We start from the raw sequence: 21,726 nt of genomic DNA, 5'->3' as shown, positions 1-21,726 counted from the left end.
CACAAGCCAAAGGCCTACCAGAAGCTCGGAGGGACCTGCGAGAGACCCTTCCTTCCTGCCTTCAGAGGCAGCGCGGCCCTGCCAACACTTGAATCTCAGACTTTTGGCCTCTAGAACTGTCAAACAATCCATTTCTGTTGTTCCAAGCCACCCAGTTTGTGGTACTTTGTCACACAGCTTACACAGCAGCTGTGGAGGGTTATTTTGAGGCGAACGGGAAGAGAGTTCTTATATCACAGCAGGGAAGGCGGGTAGCAGAAGAGCGAGGTGGCTGTCTCGTGCATCAGCAATGTCTAACAGCTTCCACTTCTGTAGTTAAATTGTATTTTCCTGTTTTACCAAACCTTTCTTATTAATCATCGTGTTTCATTTTTGTCTTAGAAAAATCACATGAAATCTGCTCTCGGCTTAACAAATAACAAGGCCCATTCTAACCTGTGTGCTTCTGGCATCAGTCACACAAACGGAAACTGACCTGACTGTAAGAAGGGGCCAAGGATGAAGGAGCGAAAAGAGCGCCTTTTCTCAAGACTGGTTTGAAAGTAAAAGTTGAAAGGGGAAAGACGCCTGACTCAGCGCTCCGGCAACCCCCTGCCGGGCTGTGCTGCTGACCGCGCCCCTCGCCCCGCAGGACTGCGGCTGCGGCTGCCCCGGGAGCGACCCGGCTCCGCAGCCCAGCTACGGGGTCAGCGCGAGAGCAGCACGCCGAGAGCCGGCAGGCTGCCTCCGGCCCCTCCCCGGCAGAGGCCCCAGGACCGCCTCCGCCTCGCGCGCATGCCCAGGCGGAGGGCGCCAGCGGAGCCGCGCGCCCGGCCCGGATCCCCGCAGCCGGCGCAGCCGCGCCTCCCTCTCCCGCCGCGTCTGGGAGCGGAGGCCGGCCCCTCCCCACAGGGTGGAGCCCGGGCCGGGGGCAGCGGTGCAGCGGCGGGTGGGGCGTCCTTGGAACGGAGGGCGGGGCACGGCCCTCCCTGAGGAGGCCCGGGCAGGCCTGCTTCTGAAGTGGCCACAGCCGGGACAGCGTGAACTGCCCACCGACACGACGCACCCTCCCCGCGGCCACCTCCCTGTCAGTGCCCGGCGGGCCCAGGCTGCTCTGAGGACGGGCGTCCTGCGGCAGCAGCTCCGCGAGGCGCCGCCTCTCGCCTCCGCCGCGGGGCTTCGAGTTGGTGTGTCCACTCTGCCTCCCCAGCACCTCCCGCTTTGGGAGATTCGCGCCTGAGCAGCGGCTTGTCCTGTAAGAACGCCCGCCTGTTCTCAGGGTGCGGGTCGGCAGGGTTGGAGTGACGCCTGGGGCCACCGGACGGGAGCAGACAGGGCTCGGGGCGCCCGCGTCCCGCCCCTCAGGCGGTCGCCAGCCACTCCTCCGCGGGGCCGCGGCCGGACCGCAGACACGCCCACTCGCACGCACCGCTTCCCCGGCCGCCGGCGCGAGGCACTGAGCATGCTCGGGAGGTGGGCGGGGCGCTCCGGGCGCGTCGGGGCGGGCGCTGCTCAGGCCGGCTCGGCGCCTCCGCCGCCCGCCCGCCCACCCGCCCGATCGAGCCGCGCCCGCCGCAGGCTGCGCCCGCCCGCCCCGCCCCGCCCCGCCCCCCGCCGCTCGTCCCCGCCGCGGCCGCGCCGCCTGCAGCAGCAGCAGCAGAAGCAGCAGCAGCAGCTGCTCCTCCCCGGCGGCAGCCCCCCGCGGGTCCCTCCCTGGCTGCGGGAAAGTCGGAGGTGGAGGGAGGACACGGGCTGCGCCGCCCGCGCCGGAGGCCTTCGCCTCGCCCCGCCGGCTCCTCACCCTCTGGGTGAACATGGGTAAGTCATCTTTCTTCCCCCGTCATCGCCTGACATTTTCCTCTCTCTCGGTGTGTTGCGGGGGGGGAAGCATTTCTCGCGCAAAGTTGCCGGATTTCTCAAACCCACGGGTACGAGACGGCGGCTCTTCCTGGGGAGAGTCGGCGCACGCGGATCGCGCGCCCGGTCCGCGGGCCGGAGGGTCCGGGGCGCGGGTGGGGTCGGGCCGCGGGCGCCGCGCCGCCTCCCGTCCTCCATTCTCCCTGCGCGCCGGTGCCCGGCCGCGGAGCCGGCCCGCGGCTCCCTCGCTGCCCCGCCGCCTCCCGAGGCCGCCCGCGGGAGGGACCGCTGCGCGGAACTTCCCACCAGGGCCACCTGGCCCCGTCGTGGGGACTGCTCGTCCCGGGCGGCAAGTGTGAGCAAGTAGTTTGCGAGGGCGATCTTACAACCTGCACGGAAATCATTTGCGTTGGGGGAGAGCGGGCAGCCTCGCGGTGACAGGATGGCTTGTCAGAGGCCACGAGGAACGCGAGGAGGGATGCAGAGAGCCGCTGGCTGTCGAGGGAGCGTTGGCCAACTACAGGGTGCGACATTCCCGTGCTCAGCCCGCTTTCTTGGGTCCTTCGCCTGTCTGCTGTGGCAGGAAACGGCACCCTCTGACACAGTACCCCACTTACATGTTAGTTACTCTTTCCCAGCTTCCCCTGCCTAAATGTGCATCATCTGATTTTAGTTCCTTTGCATTTATAGTTAAGAGGTTGGTTTGGAGGAGATATTTAAATGCAAGTATGTATTATAAAAGTACGTATAATTTATCCTAAAATGTTTTCATAATATATTGCTTAACTGTTAAGTTCAGTAATTACAGAAATATCTTATTAATTCTGTAATGTAATTAAAAGCCGGAAGTTTTCTTTAAATACTAGCAATTTGGAATTCCGTACTTCTACGTTCCCCGGTTTGCTTCCACTCTTGTCTATCATAATTTCCTCTTTTTAAAATGTGCTTCACTGGCGTCTGTCAGCTCGGGCTTTTCCCACCCCTTCTGTGCAAGTTATTTTAAGCTTGAGATGAGTGGTCCTGTCATCTGTCAATACAGTGTTCAGCTCGTCCTGAGTTAGGTCATGGCAACTCAGAATCTTGAAGGAAGTATCTAAAGCTGGAAATGGTGTCGATGGAGCTTACTTGAAAAGCAGACGCTTCAAGCTCTGATTCAAACCTTTGGCCATTTGTTGAGAAGAGGCTAGAGCTGCGGGAGGAGGTGGTAGATATGAAAAATGAATCCAGGGCCCTGAATTCTATTTTCAGTTCAGTTTTTTCCTCCTTTTTAATGTACTTTTGGTATGCTGAACAAATTTCTGTAAAAATTGGATGGCCCATTGGTCTGTACCTAGCCTTTCTCTAAGAGTAGAATTTTAAAAAATACTAATTCAAGTTATTGGACACATTGTATCTTTCCCTTGAACATACAAAAATTTTCTTCTTAATTATAGGCCGTAAGTTTGGCTGGTAAAATACATTTCCCCATGCTTTAAAGTGAGCTAAAAAAATCTAACTAAAATTTTAACTTTCATGTTGAATCAGTACATTTTCAGTAGGAAAAAATCCAATTCTGTTGCAATATTAGTGAGTAAAAATACTTCTAATGAGATTATTTACTTAAAAATAATTAATCTTGAAAATCTTGAATGTTCCTGCTTGATTTCAGAAAAAGGCCAAATAGAAACCCATCTCTCATTTGAAGCTTCTCAGATACACTCTGAGTAAATTAACCTCTCCTCACAGCTCTCTATCTGTACCTTGTTGGAAGCTTTTTAGCACTTACATAATCTGTCTTATAATGGAGTTGTTTATGTGTGTGTGTTGTGCATTTAATCGTGAGTTCCAGAAGATGAACATTATGTCAGGTTAAGTTTTGAGTTCCCCACCGTGCTTTCCACATAGTAGGGATTCAGTAGATCTTTGGTGAATTACTTGTTGAACTTAAAACCTGTCTATTATTTTCAGCTTGTGAACCTGAAAGTATGGGCTCTGAACAAACGTTTGGGTTGGTAGTTGCAATGGAGGCGTGGAGAAGCAGGAACAGAGAAGTATAATTATACTATGACTACTCTTCTCTCTAAAAAAAAGTTGGGTTGTCTCCGAGGTATGGGTTTTGGGGCAGCCTCCAGGCAAGCTATTTCCTTCTGCACTGCTGTTTTCAATGGAAAGGCGGGTTAGTGTGTGATCAGTAGGAACACAGAATAATGTAAAATTGAAACCTTGGAAAGCAATTTTATATTCTGAGCCAAGGAAGTTATTATAACAATTCATATATACATAAGGGGTATACTGATTAACGGTAGGAAAAAAATCACATTTTAATGGCTTTTGAAGAAATAAATAAGGTGATTTTTTTAAAAAGATATTCTTCTGACAATGATTTTTCTTCATAAGAAAGTGAAGGAAACTTCCTGTATAATCTTATGGACCATGGCTATTATTTTATGTATATTTTTATTATAAATTCAACATATATTTATTGAGTATCAATCATGTGCACTATACTGTGGGAGGACAAAGATGAATAAGACATTCATATTTCAAGTTGCTTCTTATTTTAATAGGGATATGACACATACACAGATAACTATAATAGAAATGAAGTACAAGTGATATAAAAGACTTTTTACATATATTATAGATTCAGAGGCTGGAGAGAAGGTTTTAGAAAAATGATATTTGAACCAAAGATTGGTTAAACTTCTGAAAGGTAGAAATGAATAGAGACTGTTAATCAGGATGGGAGTTGGGGGAGAGACATAAATGAAAATAGAGACCATTCAAGGAGTTTCAGGATATAATTAAATAGCCATGTTGTCTGGAGCAAAAGGTATGGAAATAGTGGGTGACAGAGATGAAAAAGTATGAATAGATAAGGACTAGATAGCAGAGGACCTTAAATGACAAGCTGAAGAAGTTATTGGACTTGTCTATTAAGAGACTATTAAACATTTTCGGAGTTAAGTGATGGATCACATCTGTGGTTTAGGAAAATTAATCTCTCAGTTGAGTGTAGGATGAATTAGATGATAAATTAGAGAATATTTCAGTTAGAGGAAAGGAATGGGATGATTTGACACTGAAAAAGAAGTAGGTAGGAGTGAAAGACTAGAATTGTTGTATGGTCAGTTTTAAGAAAGAGTGGATGGTCAGTAATGGCTGTTGCTTCAGAGCACAGACAAGGACTGAGAAAAATCTCCAAGTTGATGTGGTTTGGTTAGTATATTACTTAGTATACTTTCGAAAAAGCACTTTAAGAGGTATGGTAGACGTGGAGGTACTTGTAAAGGCGAAGTGGATAATGAGTAAGGACTTCACTCCGTATAGTCATGCTGTATTCCCTGCTGTGTTTAAAGATCTTTAAGTAAGCATAGGTTTCTTTAAACATTTTTAAAATGTTGCACTTTACATGGAATGACATGTTATTTTCTTGCCTGAGAATAATTTGTAATCTCACCATAGTGCTTCACATTTCTTTGACATTCCATTTTTTTATGTCCTTATGACTTACTACAGTACACTTTTTATTCTTGCGATATCTGTCATGCACAGTGAGTTTAGAAATGGTTTTCTAATTTTACATGGCATTTTTCATAAAGAATACTCATTACTGATAAATGCTTTTATCACTTTTTATTTACTATTAGTCTTTGTGAATTTGGAATTATATGTATGCCTCTAATTATACTTTTAATTCCTGGAGTTTTCTTTTTCTCTGTAAATATGTATCAGTATTATAGATAAGTCTTCTTTTTTTTCCTTGTATTGCTAGGTCTAGGAATGGTTTCATGGATAAATAGTAAAAAATAGCACTTTTACTTGCTCTTTGCAAGTCAAGGTAGAGCACTAAAATATTTTTGTAAGCTAGTAATCACTAAAATTTATTATTTTAAAGGAGCATAGATGTTAGATTGACTAGTTGAATAATTTTTCTTATTGTTGGCATTATATCTATTTTGTATATACCCATTGTTTTTCATATGGGGCAAGGGCTAAACTCGTTATCTTTAGTAGAGTCATATTCTGAAGTCTATAGTACTACTGTTTGGAAAGTGGTAATAGGCTTACTTCATTTTAGGAACCAAGGGAGTTTTTACTTTCATAGTGCACTCTTAGAGCTTGTAGGTGCCTTTGGAGAAGTGGCGTGATTACTCTCTCCAGTGATTCCAGATCATCTGAATATGAACTTGGCAATTCTGGAGTTATTGGTGGCACCGCAAAAGCCATAAGAATTACTTAAATTTTTTTAATACCCACTCATAGAGATCAGGAGGGATGGAGAAGGAAGATCACTCCTTTGGGAACTCCATGTTAATTTTAGATAACCAATGTTCAGATAACTGATAAGGAAAAAATTTAATTTAAAATACTTTCCTAGAGGTTTAACTTGGCAGAGAGAAGAGCAATAATAAATGAAGATATCAGATTAGGTTATTAAGTCTGTTTTGGTTCTCAAAATTCTGTGATTCTTTCAAACTGTGAAATATCTTCAGTATCATTGATGTCTTAAATATGTTATAATCATCCCTTAATAACTTGTTTTTATTTGATGTTCAAAGGTAATAGCTACTTAAGGTAGCAACTTCAGGATTTGAACCAACTTGTTAGCTTTGTCTAAATAGATGGCCTGAAATACCGTTACCCATGCTGGCTAAGATATGGGTGCTGGATTCAAATTACAGAGTACTGTAATTCTCTCAGTGCATAATTTGTACAAGTCTTGTTGCTAGAAGCATTCCAGGAGTTAAAACTGAGAATTAGGATAGTGATCAACGGAAGTAGTTAAATTGAGCTCCTAGCCATGATTGGCTGTACTTATAAACTCCAAAGTCTTGATTTTTTTGTTCACAATATGAATTTTTTCCGGATGGGCTCAGTATCTGCCCTCTCCTCTCAGGGCTGTTTTTGCTCACTCTTGTCCATGTTTATAGCTTCACTTAATATCTATATGCTGTTGGTCTCTAAATATATATGTATATATATGGGCCATATCTTTGTGTCTAGTAGATTATTAGATACTCTATATTCATAGTTAATTCCAACTTATTAAGTTCAAAACTGAATTCATTGTGTAATTTTTAATAATGGTAACCCATATGTGCTGGTAAATGTTAAACCAAAAGCCCATCTCCCAAAATGCCCTGATTTGTTGTGGTTCTTGATTTCCTATGAATACATAGTTAGCAAGAGAGGTGATGAAGCATACCGTTAGGTGGTATATTCACCATATAGGCATAATAAGCTCATGAGCACACATAATAGTAAAATATAATAAAGTAATTAAGTAGTGATGAATTTGAGTATTAATATGTTTGTTTTAATATAACATATTTAATTTTAAGTGTATATATTTAATTTTCAATAATGGCTATTTTATTAACTACCCCATAAAATTCCTGAAAATTTAATAATCATATCACATGAGCTGGTACAATGGAACTCCAGTCTCCCATTGAATTAGTAATTACCATTTATTAAGAATTATTGGTGTCAGTTATGTTTAGCTTTACTTTTTTTTCATATTTTTAAAATTTAATTTTAATCCTTTTAACAATTCTATGAAGTGGGTGACACTATCTGCATTTTACTGACTTAAAGAATTAAATAATTTATCCAAGGGGACAGAACTAAGTTTCTAAAATCCTGTTTTAGAGCAGTGGTTCTCAAACTTTACCTTGTAGAGGAATCACCCAGAGAGCTTGTTCAAAAAATCCTCGGCACCCCCTCAGAAATTCTGATTCAGTAGGTGTAGGGTGGGCCAATAATTTGTGTTGTCAAGACATTCCTGGATGCTGCTGCACTTTGAATAGCACCACCACAGAGCAGAGGTCTGCAAACTTGTTACATAAAGGACCAGATGGGAAGTATTTTAGGCTTTGCAGGCCAAGAGGCAAAATCAAAGTTATTACATAAATAAAGAGAAAGTACATATGATGAGAGAAAAGAAATGTCCACAAATTTTTTATTGACAAAATTCAAAATATAACATTAATTGAACATAATTTATTGTAACACAAGTCTACTAATGAAAAGATTGTAATTCTTTTTTTGAGATAGCATTTCACTTAATTGGGATTCAGATTCACCCTGTCATCGAAATTGATTGCAGGTGTTCATTTGTTAATGCAGATTTGTAATGTGATTTTATGGATTTTGTTTTTGAAACATGATTGGAGACAGATAGGTACTGCCAAATACTGCTGTCAGTCCTTGGGCACGTGATTTTAATGAGCATATTCACTGTATGGAAGGCGTTTATAGAATTCTTTTAGATTCTTCTCTTGATATTTGCCCCTTAATATGCTGCTACATTGCAGATTAACCACTTCCAATTGAAAGTTAGGTGGAAGTTCCTCAGTTGTATAGGTAAATGGATTTTGATATATGGAAGTTTCTTTTGCACTTGCAGTGAGGTCAGCAAAACACTGATAGAACTGTAGTTTGATCTTGCAAAATATATCTTTTGCAAATTTGTGTATGCATAGAGATCTTCTTGTTTTAACTTTTGATAGCACAAGAAGTGTATAAAGCAGATTGATTACTACTTGTGATTTGAACAATATTGTCAAAATGACCTAACAGTATAGGTTTTGCATATAAGCACTTTTTTGCCTTGATTTTCAGGTCAAATTCTAGAAAACGTTATCAAATCTGCAGCAAAATCTAACTTCCAAAGCCATTCATTGTTTGATAAGAGTGGTTGAAGGCATTTTTTTTTGCTCAGAAATTTCCGTCTCACCCTTGAGCTCAAAAAATCACAGTAAAACTGTACAACTGCTAAGCCATTAAACTGCTGTGTGTTTAGGCAAATCAGGATATTCAACTTCTATTTCTTATCAGAGTGCACAGAACTGATGATGGTTACATCTGTGAGAGAGATTGAAGTTGATACTCCTAGTTCAATAATACATAATAGTTTAAAATATTTTCCCTATAAAATGCCTACTAATGAATACATAATAAAGAACCATAGGCTTTAAACGCTTTACCTTTTCACAAATTTGGTAAGTTTGTTCAACTAAGCCTTTTTCTGTTCCTCACATGTTTTTACCACTGTCACTTGTAACACATCTTAGCGGATTCCTCTTCAGGTTGTACTGATTTGATGTTTTCTCAACTTTGAAAATATTCTTGCCTGTTGTTATTCTTTGCAGACTCTTCATAGAAGCTAATTCTTAAGTCAGTTCATACTCAGCATTGATTTTTCGAAAATAACACATATCACTAATATCTGTCAACTCATCAAGAATCAAGGAAAACCTCTCAAAATCATTTGCCTTGTTTTTTAATTGAATATTGATGTTGCTCCCTGTGTCCTCACCTCTTCAAGTAGCTATTCTCCCTGCACTGAAGGCTCTTAAACAAGTTTGGTTTTCCCCCTCTGAAAATATTTCTTTGGTTGCTGTGGTCAAAATATGGTTTAGTTGACTCACCATGAATAAACAGCTTTCCCTGGTTAACAAAAGAACCACTCAGAAACTTACTTTGTTTGCAGCTTCATTTTCATTTTTTATTTTTGTGAAGAAATTCTACTGTGATGAGATACTTCATTTTTATTTTCTAATTTCTATGATGATTATTTTCCTATGAATTGTGAATATGAGGAATGCTTTGTCTGGTAATATAGGTGTGTGTTGTATTTCTGTGGCATGGCTGTGATCTCATGGTATGATACAGTAGTTTGCCATCTAATTCAATAACAAAATAATCCACACACTACTTTACGTACCTTAAAAGCATGACATTTGAAAGTACACTTTTCTCTTCTTGTTTTGACATTATGGTCAAAATGAAATGTTGTGGTATGACAATACACATGGTACTTAAAACACTGGACAGTCATAACTGTGTCACTGCAAATTGTAGTGTCATCAGGCAGCAGTGTAAAGTGATGACCGTACCACATATGGTTTCTGTGTCAGCTATTCAACTCTGCCGTTGTCCTGTGGACACACTACAGACAATACATAAAGGAATGAGTTGTGTTCTGGTAAATATTTATGGATACTGAAATTTGAATTTCATATAATTTGCACGCCATGAAATATATTCTTCTTTTGCTTTTATTCAACCATTTATAAATGTAAAAATCATTTTTACCGTGGGTTGTACAAAATAGGCAATGGGCTATAGTTTGCCAACTCCTGCTGTAGAGTCGTACCATGCTAACTCACCTTTCCCCGAGACTTTTTCTCTCTGTTAATTCCCTAGCTCAGTGAATGGAATCACCATCCATCCAGTCAACCATTCCTAAAATCCAGTGTCATTCTACTTCCAGTATCCATTGGATTCCCTAAGTTCTAACAGTTCTACCTCCTTGAATCAATCCTCTCCTCTTTTCTCCACTGTAAACATGTCAGTTCAGGCCTTTATCAACTCTTCTTGAGACCGTTTCACCACTCTGTTGTAACAGCTGTTCTTTCCTCCAGCATTCCCTCTCTTACCCAGTTTTCACATGCTCCTGGAGTACTCTTTCTAAAATGTGAATCTGATAATTTCCTCCTTAGATTTTTTTTGGTTTTTAAGGAAGGTTAGCCCTGAGCTAACATACACCACCAGCCTTCTGTTTTTGCTAAGGAAGATTGGCCCTGAGCTAACATCTGTGCCCATCTTCCTCTACTTTGTATGTGGGATGGCTGCCACAGCATGGCTCTATAAGTGGTACATAGGTCTGCACCTGGGATCCAAACCAGCAAACTCCAGGCCACAGAAGCAGAGTACATGAACTTAACTGCTATGCCACTGGGCCAGCCCCTCGATATTTTTTCCAACACACATAGCAGGGTTCTCAAACTCAAATGAAACGATATGATTAAAGAGGGCTAAATGGTTATCTATGACACAGATGCACTATTTTATGCATAGTAAATCTGAAGGAATAATTTTTATTTCCATAAAGATGTAGGCTTTCTCTCATTTCTCTTGAAAAATATCTTTTTGTCTTCCATTTTCTCACTTTTGATAAAAAAACAAAGCTTAGAAAAATATTTCTCTACTATAATAAAACAGCGATGAAGGCATGATGAATGGCACTAACACTGGGCCTCAGTGTCGGGATACAGGAGGAAAGGGTGGGACTGTGGCAAACTAGAGAGTCCGTGCCGGCCTGAAAGAGGAACTACCTACTCAACTCCAGCCAGTTTTACCATGTAACAATGTGGACCTAAGGAAGCCAGGGTTTTGGACTTTCAGAAGAAATCAGAGATTAGATTTGTGTCTGAATACTTCAGATTGTTGGTTTTTGGAATTGTGAAACCCAGGGCCCCACACCGTGACCTCATGGTTCTGTCTCTTCCTGTCCAGATGAGAGGGCTGAGGGCCCGTGAAGTTAAGAGGCATGCTCAAGTGTACACACTTAGGGGCAGTGGCCACTCTAGAATCTTGATTTCCTAATTCCCAGACTAGTGTTCTATTCATTATACAAGGCCAGCTCCAGTTTGTTAACGGAAAAAAAAGCACACACACACCCTCACATACATGGACAAGCTGTACCAAGGACTCATTCAAGTAAATGGGTTAGTGGAAAACTGTTCACTTTTTCTGACATTTCTACACTAGGGGCCAGGCCCACATCTCCTCATTCCTGTACTACTGAGACCATTTCTTAGTTGGCCTCTCTGATACTAGACTCTGTGCTCTCCAATCTTCTCTCCATACCATGACCAGATTAATCCTTTTTAAAAGATACTACATCGATTATATCATTCTCCTACTTAAGAATCTGATATTGCTTCAGATGCGTATCATATTAAGTCTAAATTCTGCTTAGCTTTCAAGATCCATAGAAATCTGCTGCCTCTCTCGTATTTCTCACTGCTCTGGAATACATCATCCTTTGATAATCTCACTGTCCTCTAAATGTTCTTCATCAGTGATAACACTTGTACATCTTTGTTCATGTTATTCCTCCTTCTAGAAGAACTTCTTTTCTCCTCTCTTCTTACTCGTTCTCCTTAGTCTAGCTCATGAAGACTAGTTCTGACCTCTCATACTGACATCTCATTTCTCTGGACACCTCTCACTTCTTGGACTCCTATAACATATTCAATAATATAATTTTGGTCACTCAATGTTTCATATTTCTGGTTGGCATTCAGTAAATACTTGTTTGTTCATGTCAAAGAGTCACTACAGATTCAGCTCAGTCTTCTACTCCTAATTTAACATCATTATCCTATAGTCGTGATAGGCATGTATATAATAGAGCTTGCAAACGAGCAGCCCATGGGCTAAATATACTCTGCAGATGAACTTTGTTAGAGAAATTTTAGAAATTGGAATTAGTTGTCAATATTTAAGTATAAGGAAATTCCTGATAAAAATCTGCTATACCAACTTTTCTTGAAAAATTAAAAATTAGCATCCCTGAGCCTGCATTCCTATTGGTGACAATCAATGATAGTTCTCCTTTAGGCAGAGTATGAAGTCCCCAGTTCATTACTACTTTCTATATCTTGAATCCTACAAATTTCACTCATTAAAGCTCTAAATATTTGGCTCTTGGAGGAATTTGAATTTGCAATCTCTGAGATTTCTGTTAAAGCTTTTTTTTTTTTTTGGTGAGGAAGATTGGCCCTAAGCTAAAATCTGTTGCCAGTCTTCCTCTTTTTGCTTGAGGAAGATTGTCAGTGAGCTAACATCTGTGCCAGTCGTCTTCTATTTTGTGTGTGGGATGCTGCCACAGCATGGCTTGATGAGCAGTGCGTAGGTCCACACCCAGGATCTGAACCTGTGACCCCAGGCCACTGAAGCTGAGCCTGTGAACTTAACCACTTCATGACTGGGCCAGCCCCTGTTAAAAATGGTGGCAAAATTGAACTTATATTACTTTTTGAAAATTAATAGATTTATTTTAAAATTAAGAAATTATTGTGAAAATTATATCATACAACTAGTCAAGAGCAAAGTTAACTACCTGTGGTATATTGGTCATCAATCATGGTTAAAATGAATTTTCAATTGATCAGAAAGATATAAGAAATCAAAGAGATAGCGGATAGAATCTCTGCTCTTCCATAAATTAATTGTGTAGTATAGCCTTTGGCAAGTTACTTAAGCTCTTTAAATCCTCATTTCATGTATATCCTTAAAATATTATTATTATTGAATAGGAACCAAAGAATAGATTTTAGATAAAAATGAAAGCTGGGGGAGACCATTTCATAGGGAACTAATACAAATTATAATATGGAAATCTTCAAGCTCAGTTACCTAACAAAGACTTACCAGCTCAAAAACCAGGATCTGTTATAGTTTTCCTTTCTTTTTTTTTTTTTTGTCCCTCAAACATTAAATACACTTTGTGGGTGAAATGGTGGCATGGCATTTAAAAAAGTCATCAAGGTGCAATACGGCCACTAGATTGTTTCTAGAGAATGTTATTTTCTTGTATGTTAGAAAGCATTTTCTAACATAGAAAAATTACAGGAAATTCTTTTAAATAATTATGTAAAAAAGAATTATGTAAAACCTATAATTTTAATTAATTTAAAACAATTTAAATTAATTAAAATTATTTTTAAAAATGTATTAAAGAATTACATAAAATAATTTCAGATAACTAGTAAGTTCCCCTAATTTATAGGTGGGAGTTTTGTTTTTCATAGTTAGGAAAAAAGTTTGTATTTTAACAAAAAATTGCTTTCAAAACCGTGAGAAACTCACACCATCTAAGATTTTTTTTGTAAGAAATTTGTTGTTTTAAAAACTATTTCCTTTAAGTCTTATGAAAAATATTTCCCTTGGAAGATTCAAGTAACTCCATTATGAAAGATGAGACTGATCATTATAAAAAAGTAAAGCTTACATTGATATATTTATGCTTCACAGAAATATAAATATTGGTTTGTCTTTAAATTATAACATATATTTGGCCTCAAAAATAAAATCAGTTGGAATAAAGACAGAAAATATATATGAGCTGATTAACTTAATTTCCTTTTAGTTGCAAGAATGCACTTTTGGGGAGGGTGGTGGTAAGCTCCAAGGAGAAATAACTTCCACTCTGTCTTCTTCCTGGCTGTTGTATGGTTTGTACAATGCCCCGTGAGTCAGAGCAGAAGCCCGAGACCACCATATTAGGCATTCCAGAAAGAGACAAAATAAGTAGTACAAGTAGTCACATTTTCTACTTGTGAAAAGCTTAACCCCTAACTGCTAGATAAAGCATAATATGAAAGAAATGAATAACAGAAACAGATAAGGCCATAATTTAGATTCTTGAAAGACAAACACACAGACCCCTAAGAATTTAAATGAGAGAATAGATCATGTTTACCTTTTCAGCACCTAGTACAGCTTCTTTGGAATATACAAGTGCTTATTATTTATAGTGATCTGGAAAGTTTTCCTAGAATGTGTTTACCTATTCAATGAAAATACACTTACTGAAAGCTTCCAAATTCGACTTTCTCATCTATTAAAATAGAGATAATAATAACACCTATTTCACAAAGTAGTTATAAATATTACATAAAATAATAACCATATACATTTTAATTTCTATTTCCAAAGCTGAAAATACAATCATTTTGGGGAAACTTTGTCTTGTATGCAGAGTTAAAACCAATCAAAGGATATAATGCTGTTTGTTGTATTATTTTAACCAAATCACGTAGTGAATATTGTTATTGTAGCAGATAATATTTTCCAGAGATTGCCACAACGTGTCTCTTGCCCCACATATTCTTCTAGAACTTGCCACTCCTCATTCAGACTTGGAGAGTTCTCTTCTTGTTGAATCTGAGCATGCTTGTGACTCACTTATGACCGATACGATGCCACAGAAGTAATGGTGTGTGGTTTCCCAGGTTCGGTAGTAAAAGGCAGTGCTGCTTTCACCTTGTTGGTTGAACACTGGCCTGCTTGGAGCTCTAAGCAGTCTGAGGCCCTGCAGTTGCCATGCTGTGAAGAAACCAAGCCACATGAAGAGGTCTCAGGTCTCAAGTGGGCGGTCCTAGCTTTCAAGTCCTTCCAGGCCAGTCACCAGACATGGAGTGAATGAACCATGGACAATTCAGATGGTGCCAGCCCCGGCCAGTCACTCCAGAGATGCCCTAGCCTCTGTCCCCAAAGCGAGGCTCCAGACCTTGTGAGTAGTAGAGAGGAGCCGTCCTCAGTGTGCCCTTTGTGAATTCCTGGGTCACAGAATCTGTGAGCACAATAAAGTGGCTTTTGTTTTATGCCAGTAAGTTTGGGGTGGTTTGTTATGTAACAATTATAATTGGAACAGTTATAAAGCCTGAAAGATACATTGTCTCAGTAAGAAACAGTTTACTATGAAAACTCTTCAAAGTGGGAACTACCTGCTGAATAAATGTGTACTGAGTTTTTCTTTCATTTCAAATGAAGATAGCCTAACAGTTATTTTGTCTAGTAAGAGAATTTTTTCTGGTAAGTAGCATGCCCCTCTGGTTTCTTTCATTGTTCTTTAGTTGACATTAGTTCCCTTGAAGAAATATTTGTTGACTGTCTTAGCTGCCAGAAAAGAAACATGCATGTTTAGGCAATGTGGTAGTTTTCATGATAGCTGAATGGTAAACTTCACCTGTTTGGCTAATAAAAAATGTCAATCAGTACTCTTAAGTTTAATAAGGATGGTTGCCACTAAAATTTATGTATTTCTTTTCAAAACACAATAGCCTAATAAATCCTCCTAGTAACAAGGGAGCATCTGTAGTAGTCTCTCCAAATGAAAATTTAGTTCTTATACCTGATATTAATTTTAATATTATTCTTGTAATAATAACCTCATATTAGTATATTTAGCAAAATTATTTTGAATCTGTATCTTGCCTATCACTCTTTGGAAGACAGTGGGTTTTTTAAGCTTCTTACCACTGAATGAAAGAATACTTTGTCATACAATTACCAGGGGATTTCAGTTATATAATGGTATAATGATTTTCTAAAATAATATAGTAATTCTAATAATAATGGGTACTTTTTATTAAGATCAGTACCATGAAAAAGGTAATCAGTACTGTAGGAACATTTGGATTGTTTGTGCTTTAAATTTTGTGTGTGTGTAAATATAAATAATTGCATATACACACAGAATGCTTCTGGAAGGATACATAAGAAAATGTTAACGTCGATTGCTTTTGGGAGTGAACTGGGATGTGTAAAGATAATTCCCACTAAATTGAAATAACTAAAAACTGTTTTCTGTGCCGTGAGATCTGTGTTGTATTCATCTTTGTATCTTTAGCAGCAAGTGCAGTGTTTGGTGCTTGGTAGGCGCTGAGTTCATATTGCTGATGAATGGAAGTTTGAGATTATCTTCTTAACTTATTATTCACCTTATAGATAGCATCCATGATCTATAGATTATGATATTGTTCACTGAAAGGGCTGATATTCTTAGTCTTTTCTCACATAACTCATTTTTCTAAGAAAGCTATTTATATATCTGTGTCAATGTGGTCCAATCAGAAGACGTACCACATAGTGTTAAGTTTATATGTATATATGGATATTCTGGCAGGAAACATGAGGTCTGTAGGTCATAGAATAGAGTTTATTTCTCATAGAGCATTTTAGTGCTGGTTACCCTGCACATATGGCAAGGTTGCACCACAGGAGGGGAACCCTAAAATTATGACCCTGAAAGCTTATATAGAGTGGCTGGCACATCTGCCATCCATGATGCGCAGGTACACACACCCCTTATCTGTACTCTGGAATTAAACGTATCTTCCCTGGGACGGGGAAAGGCATCTCTAGGTTTCTTACCCTAAATGTAACCTAAAAGCAGATCTCTGGAAAGAAGAGGGGAATTTTTTATGATCCAATAATGTCTCCAGGGAGGCAGACTTATCTTTGTTATCACTTATCAATTTCCTTTGCTCAGAAGGCCCCAGCTGTGCAGGAATGCCAAGAAATCCAGGGAGAATTGTCTCCCAACACACAGTAATTTAAACAGGGGACATGTAGTGTAAAAATTGTTAATCAATAATAGGAGGGGTAGATAGCAAACTCTAAAAGATAATCTAGGCCTGGGGAGTATGTCTGAGGAAGGATAGACTTCTTGGAAGGGTGGATTCTCATTGAAAGATGTAGTTTCAGTGGTCTGGGTGGCATAGAAGTTCACTGGGTTGCCCAGGCCAGAGTTGGTTTATGGTCACCAGACCTGCAGGAAGAATTCTTTGGAGAGCAAGCATGGGGGCATACAGACAAGTGGGCATGCAGAGAAAGTTGGGCACCACTACATGCACTGCTGGAACTGGGATCTGGAGGGGCCCCCGTCTCCTGGGATTCAGCCACTTCTCATCACAGTTTGGGCTAGAGTGGCTTTGAATGGCCAGCCCAATGGGGCTTCTGGCATGCACACTTCCAGGGCTTAGAAGATGGTGTAGGAAGCAGTGACCTGGGCTAGGACACAGACTTCAGTTGTCCAGGGCTCTTGTGTGTAGTGCTGCTTTCTCAGTTAAGAGCTGTAGGAAATGTATGGTGAAAGCTGTGACTTGCAAACATACGGCACTGGGGAAAATCGTGCAGGCCGAGCAGGAAGGAGAGCACTTTCCTCTGCAGTGCTACTTATTGTTCTCAACAGATAAAGCTTGTGTCATGCTATCTGGCAAAGGAAAAATATTTAAAGGGCCCAGATTCACTTTTACAGATCAGCAATAAGGGTGAATTTGGAGCTGAGAGACAGTTGATAACTGACTTAATGTCTCTTTATCCTATTGCTTAAATTTTATTCCTTTTAAACTCATGGTGCATGATAGCTTTAAATAAGGATATTATCATGCTTTCTGTTTCATTTATTTAATTTCTATCTAAATTCTTTTTTATCTTGACTCTGAAGTTTCTTTTGTTTTCCATAGCAGTATCCTGGGAAAATATTTCCTTTGTGGGTTCATAAATGGTAGTTCAGACACTATCATTTTTGTTAGATTTTTAAAATTCTTAATGTATTCCTTAATATTATGCCTTGTTAAACTCGTCTGTCACATTTATGAGTACTTGTGTATATGTCATTTTTCTCTGGTCGGCATTTTATTACCCAGAAAAGTTGATGTTGCCTAAAAATTTATAAATTTCAGTGTGTAATATCTCTTCCTTGTATTTTACTAGATTACTAAGTGAGACTATTTGCTTTGCACCAATCTGAATGAAATACTTCTTTATATATTTCTCCAGCTAAAGAAACTTCCCTTTATGTAGGTCTTTTATGTCAGTCTTTAATCTAGTTCTCTGTTATTACAAAGCATTTTAAAGCGGGGTCTTTACTTCTTTTTCCCTCTTTATATTTGATTAGTCACAGCTTTAAGTATGTTCTGGTAAATCTTGCTCAAGACTATTTGAAAGCCTGAGGAGATAGCCCCAAACGCTTCTGCTTATCTACCATATATATAGCCTTTAAAAGTTCCCGTACATTTAAGCAGAATTTCCTCATATTGAAATTATATTATCTATCTCTTGTCTGATCTTTCTCCCCTGTCAGACATATCCTAGAGTCTAGGGCAGAGCTTGGAGGCAGACTATCTTTTACTCTTGAATCTAAGTGCCAGGAGCCAGAGCCTTGTAGGCACACACTTGAGTAGTATGCTGGAGGAGTGGAAGGTCACAGCTAAGATGGTAAGTCCTAGATCAGTGCACTAATCTAATGGACTAAATGGAGTACGAAAGACTGGAGATAAATAAAATGGGGCTTGAAAAACTGGGAAATACAGGACAATAGAGTAAACTGATAAAACATTGTTCTGGAAGGATTCTGGCGATAGAATACGGATACTGTGTGGACTCAGGTTGGTTAATAGGCACACACTAGGTATAAGGAGCTGGAGCAGGACAAATACAGTTCAAGTAGTTATGTTTAGAGAGTCTCTCTTCTATATGAACTCAACTTACCTGTACATAAGTGAAGTTTGAAAGTATATAGTTTCCACTTTCTGGCATCTTCTGGAACTCTTGTGCATAGAGATCATTCCAGCAGTTCTTCAACACAGAAGCTGTAATGACAGATTACACATTTTCACCAACGTCATTCTAGTATAATTCTTGGGTATCTTTTAAATTCTTTGACAAATGCCATCAAGCTTTGTTGATTTATATACATTGATTTTCTAACGTGGCTTACAATATCCTGGTTCTTGAGCACTGTTTGGTATGATAGTATCTTAAATCCTTCCATTAGGGGATTGTTGAGGAGAAGATATCACCTGAATATTTTTCTTGGTCAATTCTGGAACAAAGAATTAATTAAGCCTGGATCTCAGTATGAATCACTATCTAATAAAAAAAAGCTGATGTATTATCTTACTAGCAATTTGTGTCATGTTATTTGCTAAAGCTCTATTTGATGGCTGTAAAACTGAAATATTTCTTGAACTCTAGATAACTCTAAAGGTCTTTTGGCATTGTGTGAAATAAAATTTTGCAAACTGTATCTTTCTCTTATCCATTATGGTTTAATATTGTAGTTATGAAGCTCATCTGTCAGACTCTTGACCCTCTAATCAAACATGACAAGTAAGACTATAGTGTCTCTGGTTCAAACTGAAATAGACTTTAATTCCGTTTAAGAATGAATGAAAAGTGACTGCTCAAAAAGTTTTTATCTGATTTCAAAAATAATTAGCAAGAGAAGAAAACTTACAGTGAAATGTAGTCATTGTTTCCAATATAGCCCATCTTAATAAAAATATTTCTTAATCATGGCAATTTGCACCATAATTTGTAGTAAAAGATACAAGTGCAAGTAACTCAGAAAGTACGGTAGGTCTTCAGGATTTATTAAGTTTCCGCTATAGAGAGCAGTGTAAGTATCCTAGAAGAATTTTCTGTCCTATAGGAATTTCCCATCTAATAGTAGAGTAAACTAAAAGTGTTTTATAAACCCAGGACTATAAAATTAGCAAAATGAAAAATACAGAAAAAATTGAACTGTACAATAGTCTACAAAAATAATTTCTTAGTTAAATAGATTTTTGAACTTGATTATGAAGTTAAATTTTGGAATTCAACCACTTCGCATCTAGTTCAAACTGCTTAACGTGTAGAAGGAGTTGATTAAATTCATCTAAATCCTTATATTTTTGTGAACTCTTAAGTTAGTGTTCTTGTCTCAAGTGAGGGGAGAAGTGGTGTGAGATGTGCAATTATAATCATTTTGTGGAGTGAAAGAGATGTGTCGAGTGGATAGATGTGTGAATAACTGGCAAACGGTTGCAGAGTTATAGTGTCACTGCAACTTGGAGAACCGTGTTGGGAGGGGAAGCCTGTGTGTGTGAAAAGGTAAGGCTACATGTTAAAGTACTTAATGAATTAACGTAGGAGTTAGGAGTGTAAAATTGATGAAATTTATTTTGGAGTTCTTTCATTAAATAGGAGGACAGTTTGTATGTCTTCATTTTGTTTCTCTTGAAATATTGCAAATTTTTCTAAATCTTCAAGTGCTGCCTGAATTGCCCTTGAAAATAAATATTGCAATATGTTGCAATTCATGCACTTTGAACAGTTACATTTTTGCTTAGATATCTCTTTTCCAAGTCAAGTGTGTATGTGTTCACTAAATATTTAGTATTTAGGTAGATTCCTGTTAGATTGTGCTTCTGTGGAACTTAATCTTGGAAACTAATTTAAAGAAAATGGCCCATTTACATTAACTTCATATTCTCTTTAATTTTCAAGTTCTTTATTCTGTGACTAAAGAATAAGTATGAAGATAGCAGTAAATGATTACATTTTAAATCTTTTTCTAAGTTCTCAGTTTTTTTTCTAGTTGATATTTTGACCCCAGGCATCTATAGTATTGGCAATAGTGATTAAGAACTTTTTTTTAAGATTGGCACCTGAGCTAACAACTGTTGCCGATCTTCTTTTTTTTTTCCTGCTTTTTTTTTCCTCCCCAAATCCCCCAGTACATAGTCGTAAAAGTTTTTTAGTTGTGGGTCCTTCTAGTTGTGGCATTTGGGATGCCACCTCACCATGGCCTAATGAGTGGTGTCATGTCCGCGCCCGGGATCTGAACCCTGAGCCGCTGAAGCGGAGCACGTGAACTTAACCACTTGCCACAGGGCTGGCCCTGATTAAGAACTTTTAATCATGACCTTTTCTACTTAACCTTTTTTAGCTTACCGAGGAATAATTCCATGTTTCTTCTGGTTTTGTTGTGTGTATGTGCGTTTGTTTGAGTATATCTCCCCACCCTCAGAGAGTCATGGAGGATGCAATGGTATTAAGAGCAGAAGAGAAAGTTTTCTGTATTGCATTTTAATCTTAAGAAAGTTACTTAGTTTGCCATGAAATGACAGGGTATGAAACTATTTTCTCATTTGATCCTGTCTTAGAAATGGGTATAAACATTAGAATAGAGCGGATAATATGATCTGTATTTACTAATTATGTAATTGTATGTGTAGAAAACTCAGGAGAATTTTAAAAAAACATTTTTTGTTTGTTTTTTCTTAAAGATTGGCACCTGAGCTAACATCTGTTGCCAATCTTTTTTTTTCTTTCTTATCCCCAAATCCCCCCAGTACATAATTGTATATTCTAGTTGTAGGTCCTTGTAGTTGTGGCATGTGGGACGCTACCTCAACATGGCCTGATAAGCAGTGCCGTGTCCGTGTCCAGGATCCGAACTGGTGAAATCCTGGGCCACAGAAACAGAGCATGTGAACTTAACCACTCGGCCTCAGGGCAAGCCCCCAAAAAACCACTGTTTAATTTCATATTAATAAGAGAATTTGGCTAAATATGTAATAATTACATGAAATCACTCTTTTCTACTTTAGGCATAAACATCTACACATGGTAATGGGAAAAATTATTCAATTCTCACTAATGGCAAAATTTTAAAATATGTTGAAATAAATTTAACAGTAAACAAGATCTACATAAAGTAGAAAACTTTACTGAGAGACCCAAAACAAGATCAGAATTATACATACATTTAGTAGA

General features: G+C 39.1%; 1 protein-coding gene across 14 annotated transcripts in view; it reads left to right on the top strand.

Moving 5' to 3' along the window:
- The first annotated feature begins 1,533 nt into the window (after positions 1–1,533).
- The window catches only part of RAP1GDS1 (Rap1 GTPase-GDP dissociation stimulator 1), a 150,699-nt gene continuing 130,506 nt past the window's right edge, over positions 1,534–21,726 (top strand). For 3 of the 14 annotated variants that reach the window (XM_070505324.1, XM_044766357.2, XM_044766358.2), the window contains exon 1: positions 1,592–1,797. In XM_070505324.1, coding sequence (XP_070361425.1) covers positions 1,794–1,797 — 4 coding nt within the window. In that variant the 5' untranslated portion in view covers positions 1,592–1,793. Of the gene's footprint in view, positions 1,798–21,726 lie in introns of all 14 variants that reach the window. The other 11 variants (XM_044766355.2, XM_070505332.1, XM_070505329.1 and 8 more) reach the window with 8 other exon arrangements.

Source organism: Equus asinus, chromosome 3 (assembly GCF_041296235.1).
Source record: "Equus asinus isolate D_3611 breed Donkey chromosome 3, EquAss-T2T_v2, whole genome shotgun sequence".
In the NCBI taxonomy this organism is placed as follows: Eukaryota; Metazoa; Chordata; class Mammalia; order Perissodactyla; family Equidae; genus Equus; species Equus asinus.
Note: the sequence above shows the minus strand (reverse complement) of the source record. Positions and strands in the feature narration are given on the sequence as shown.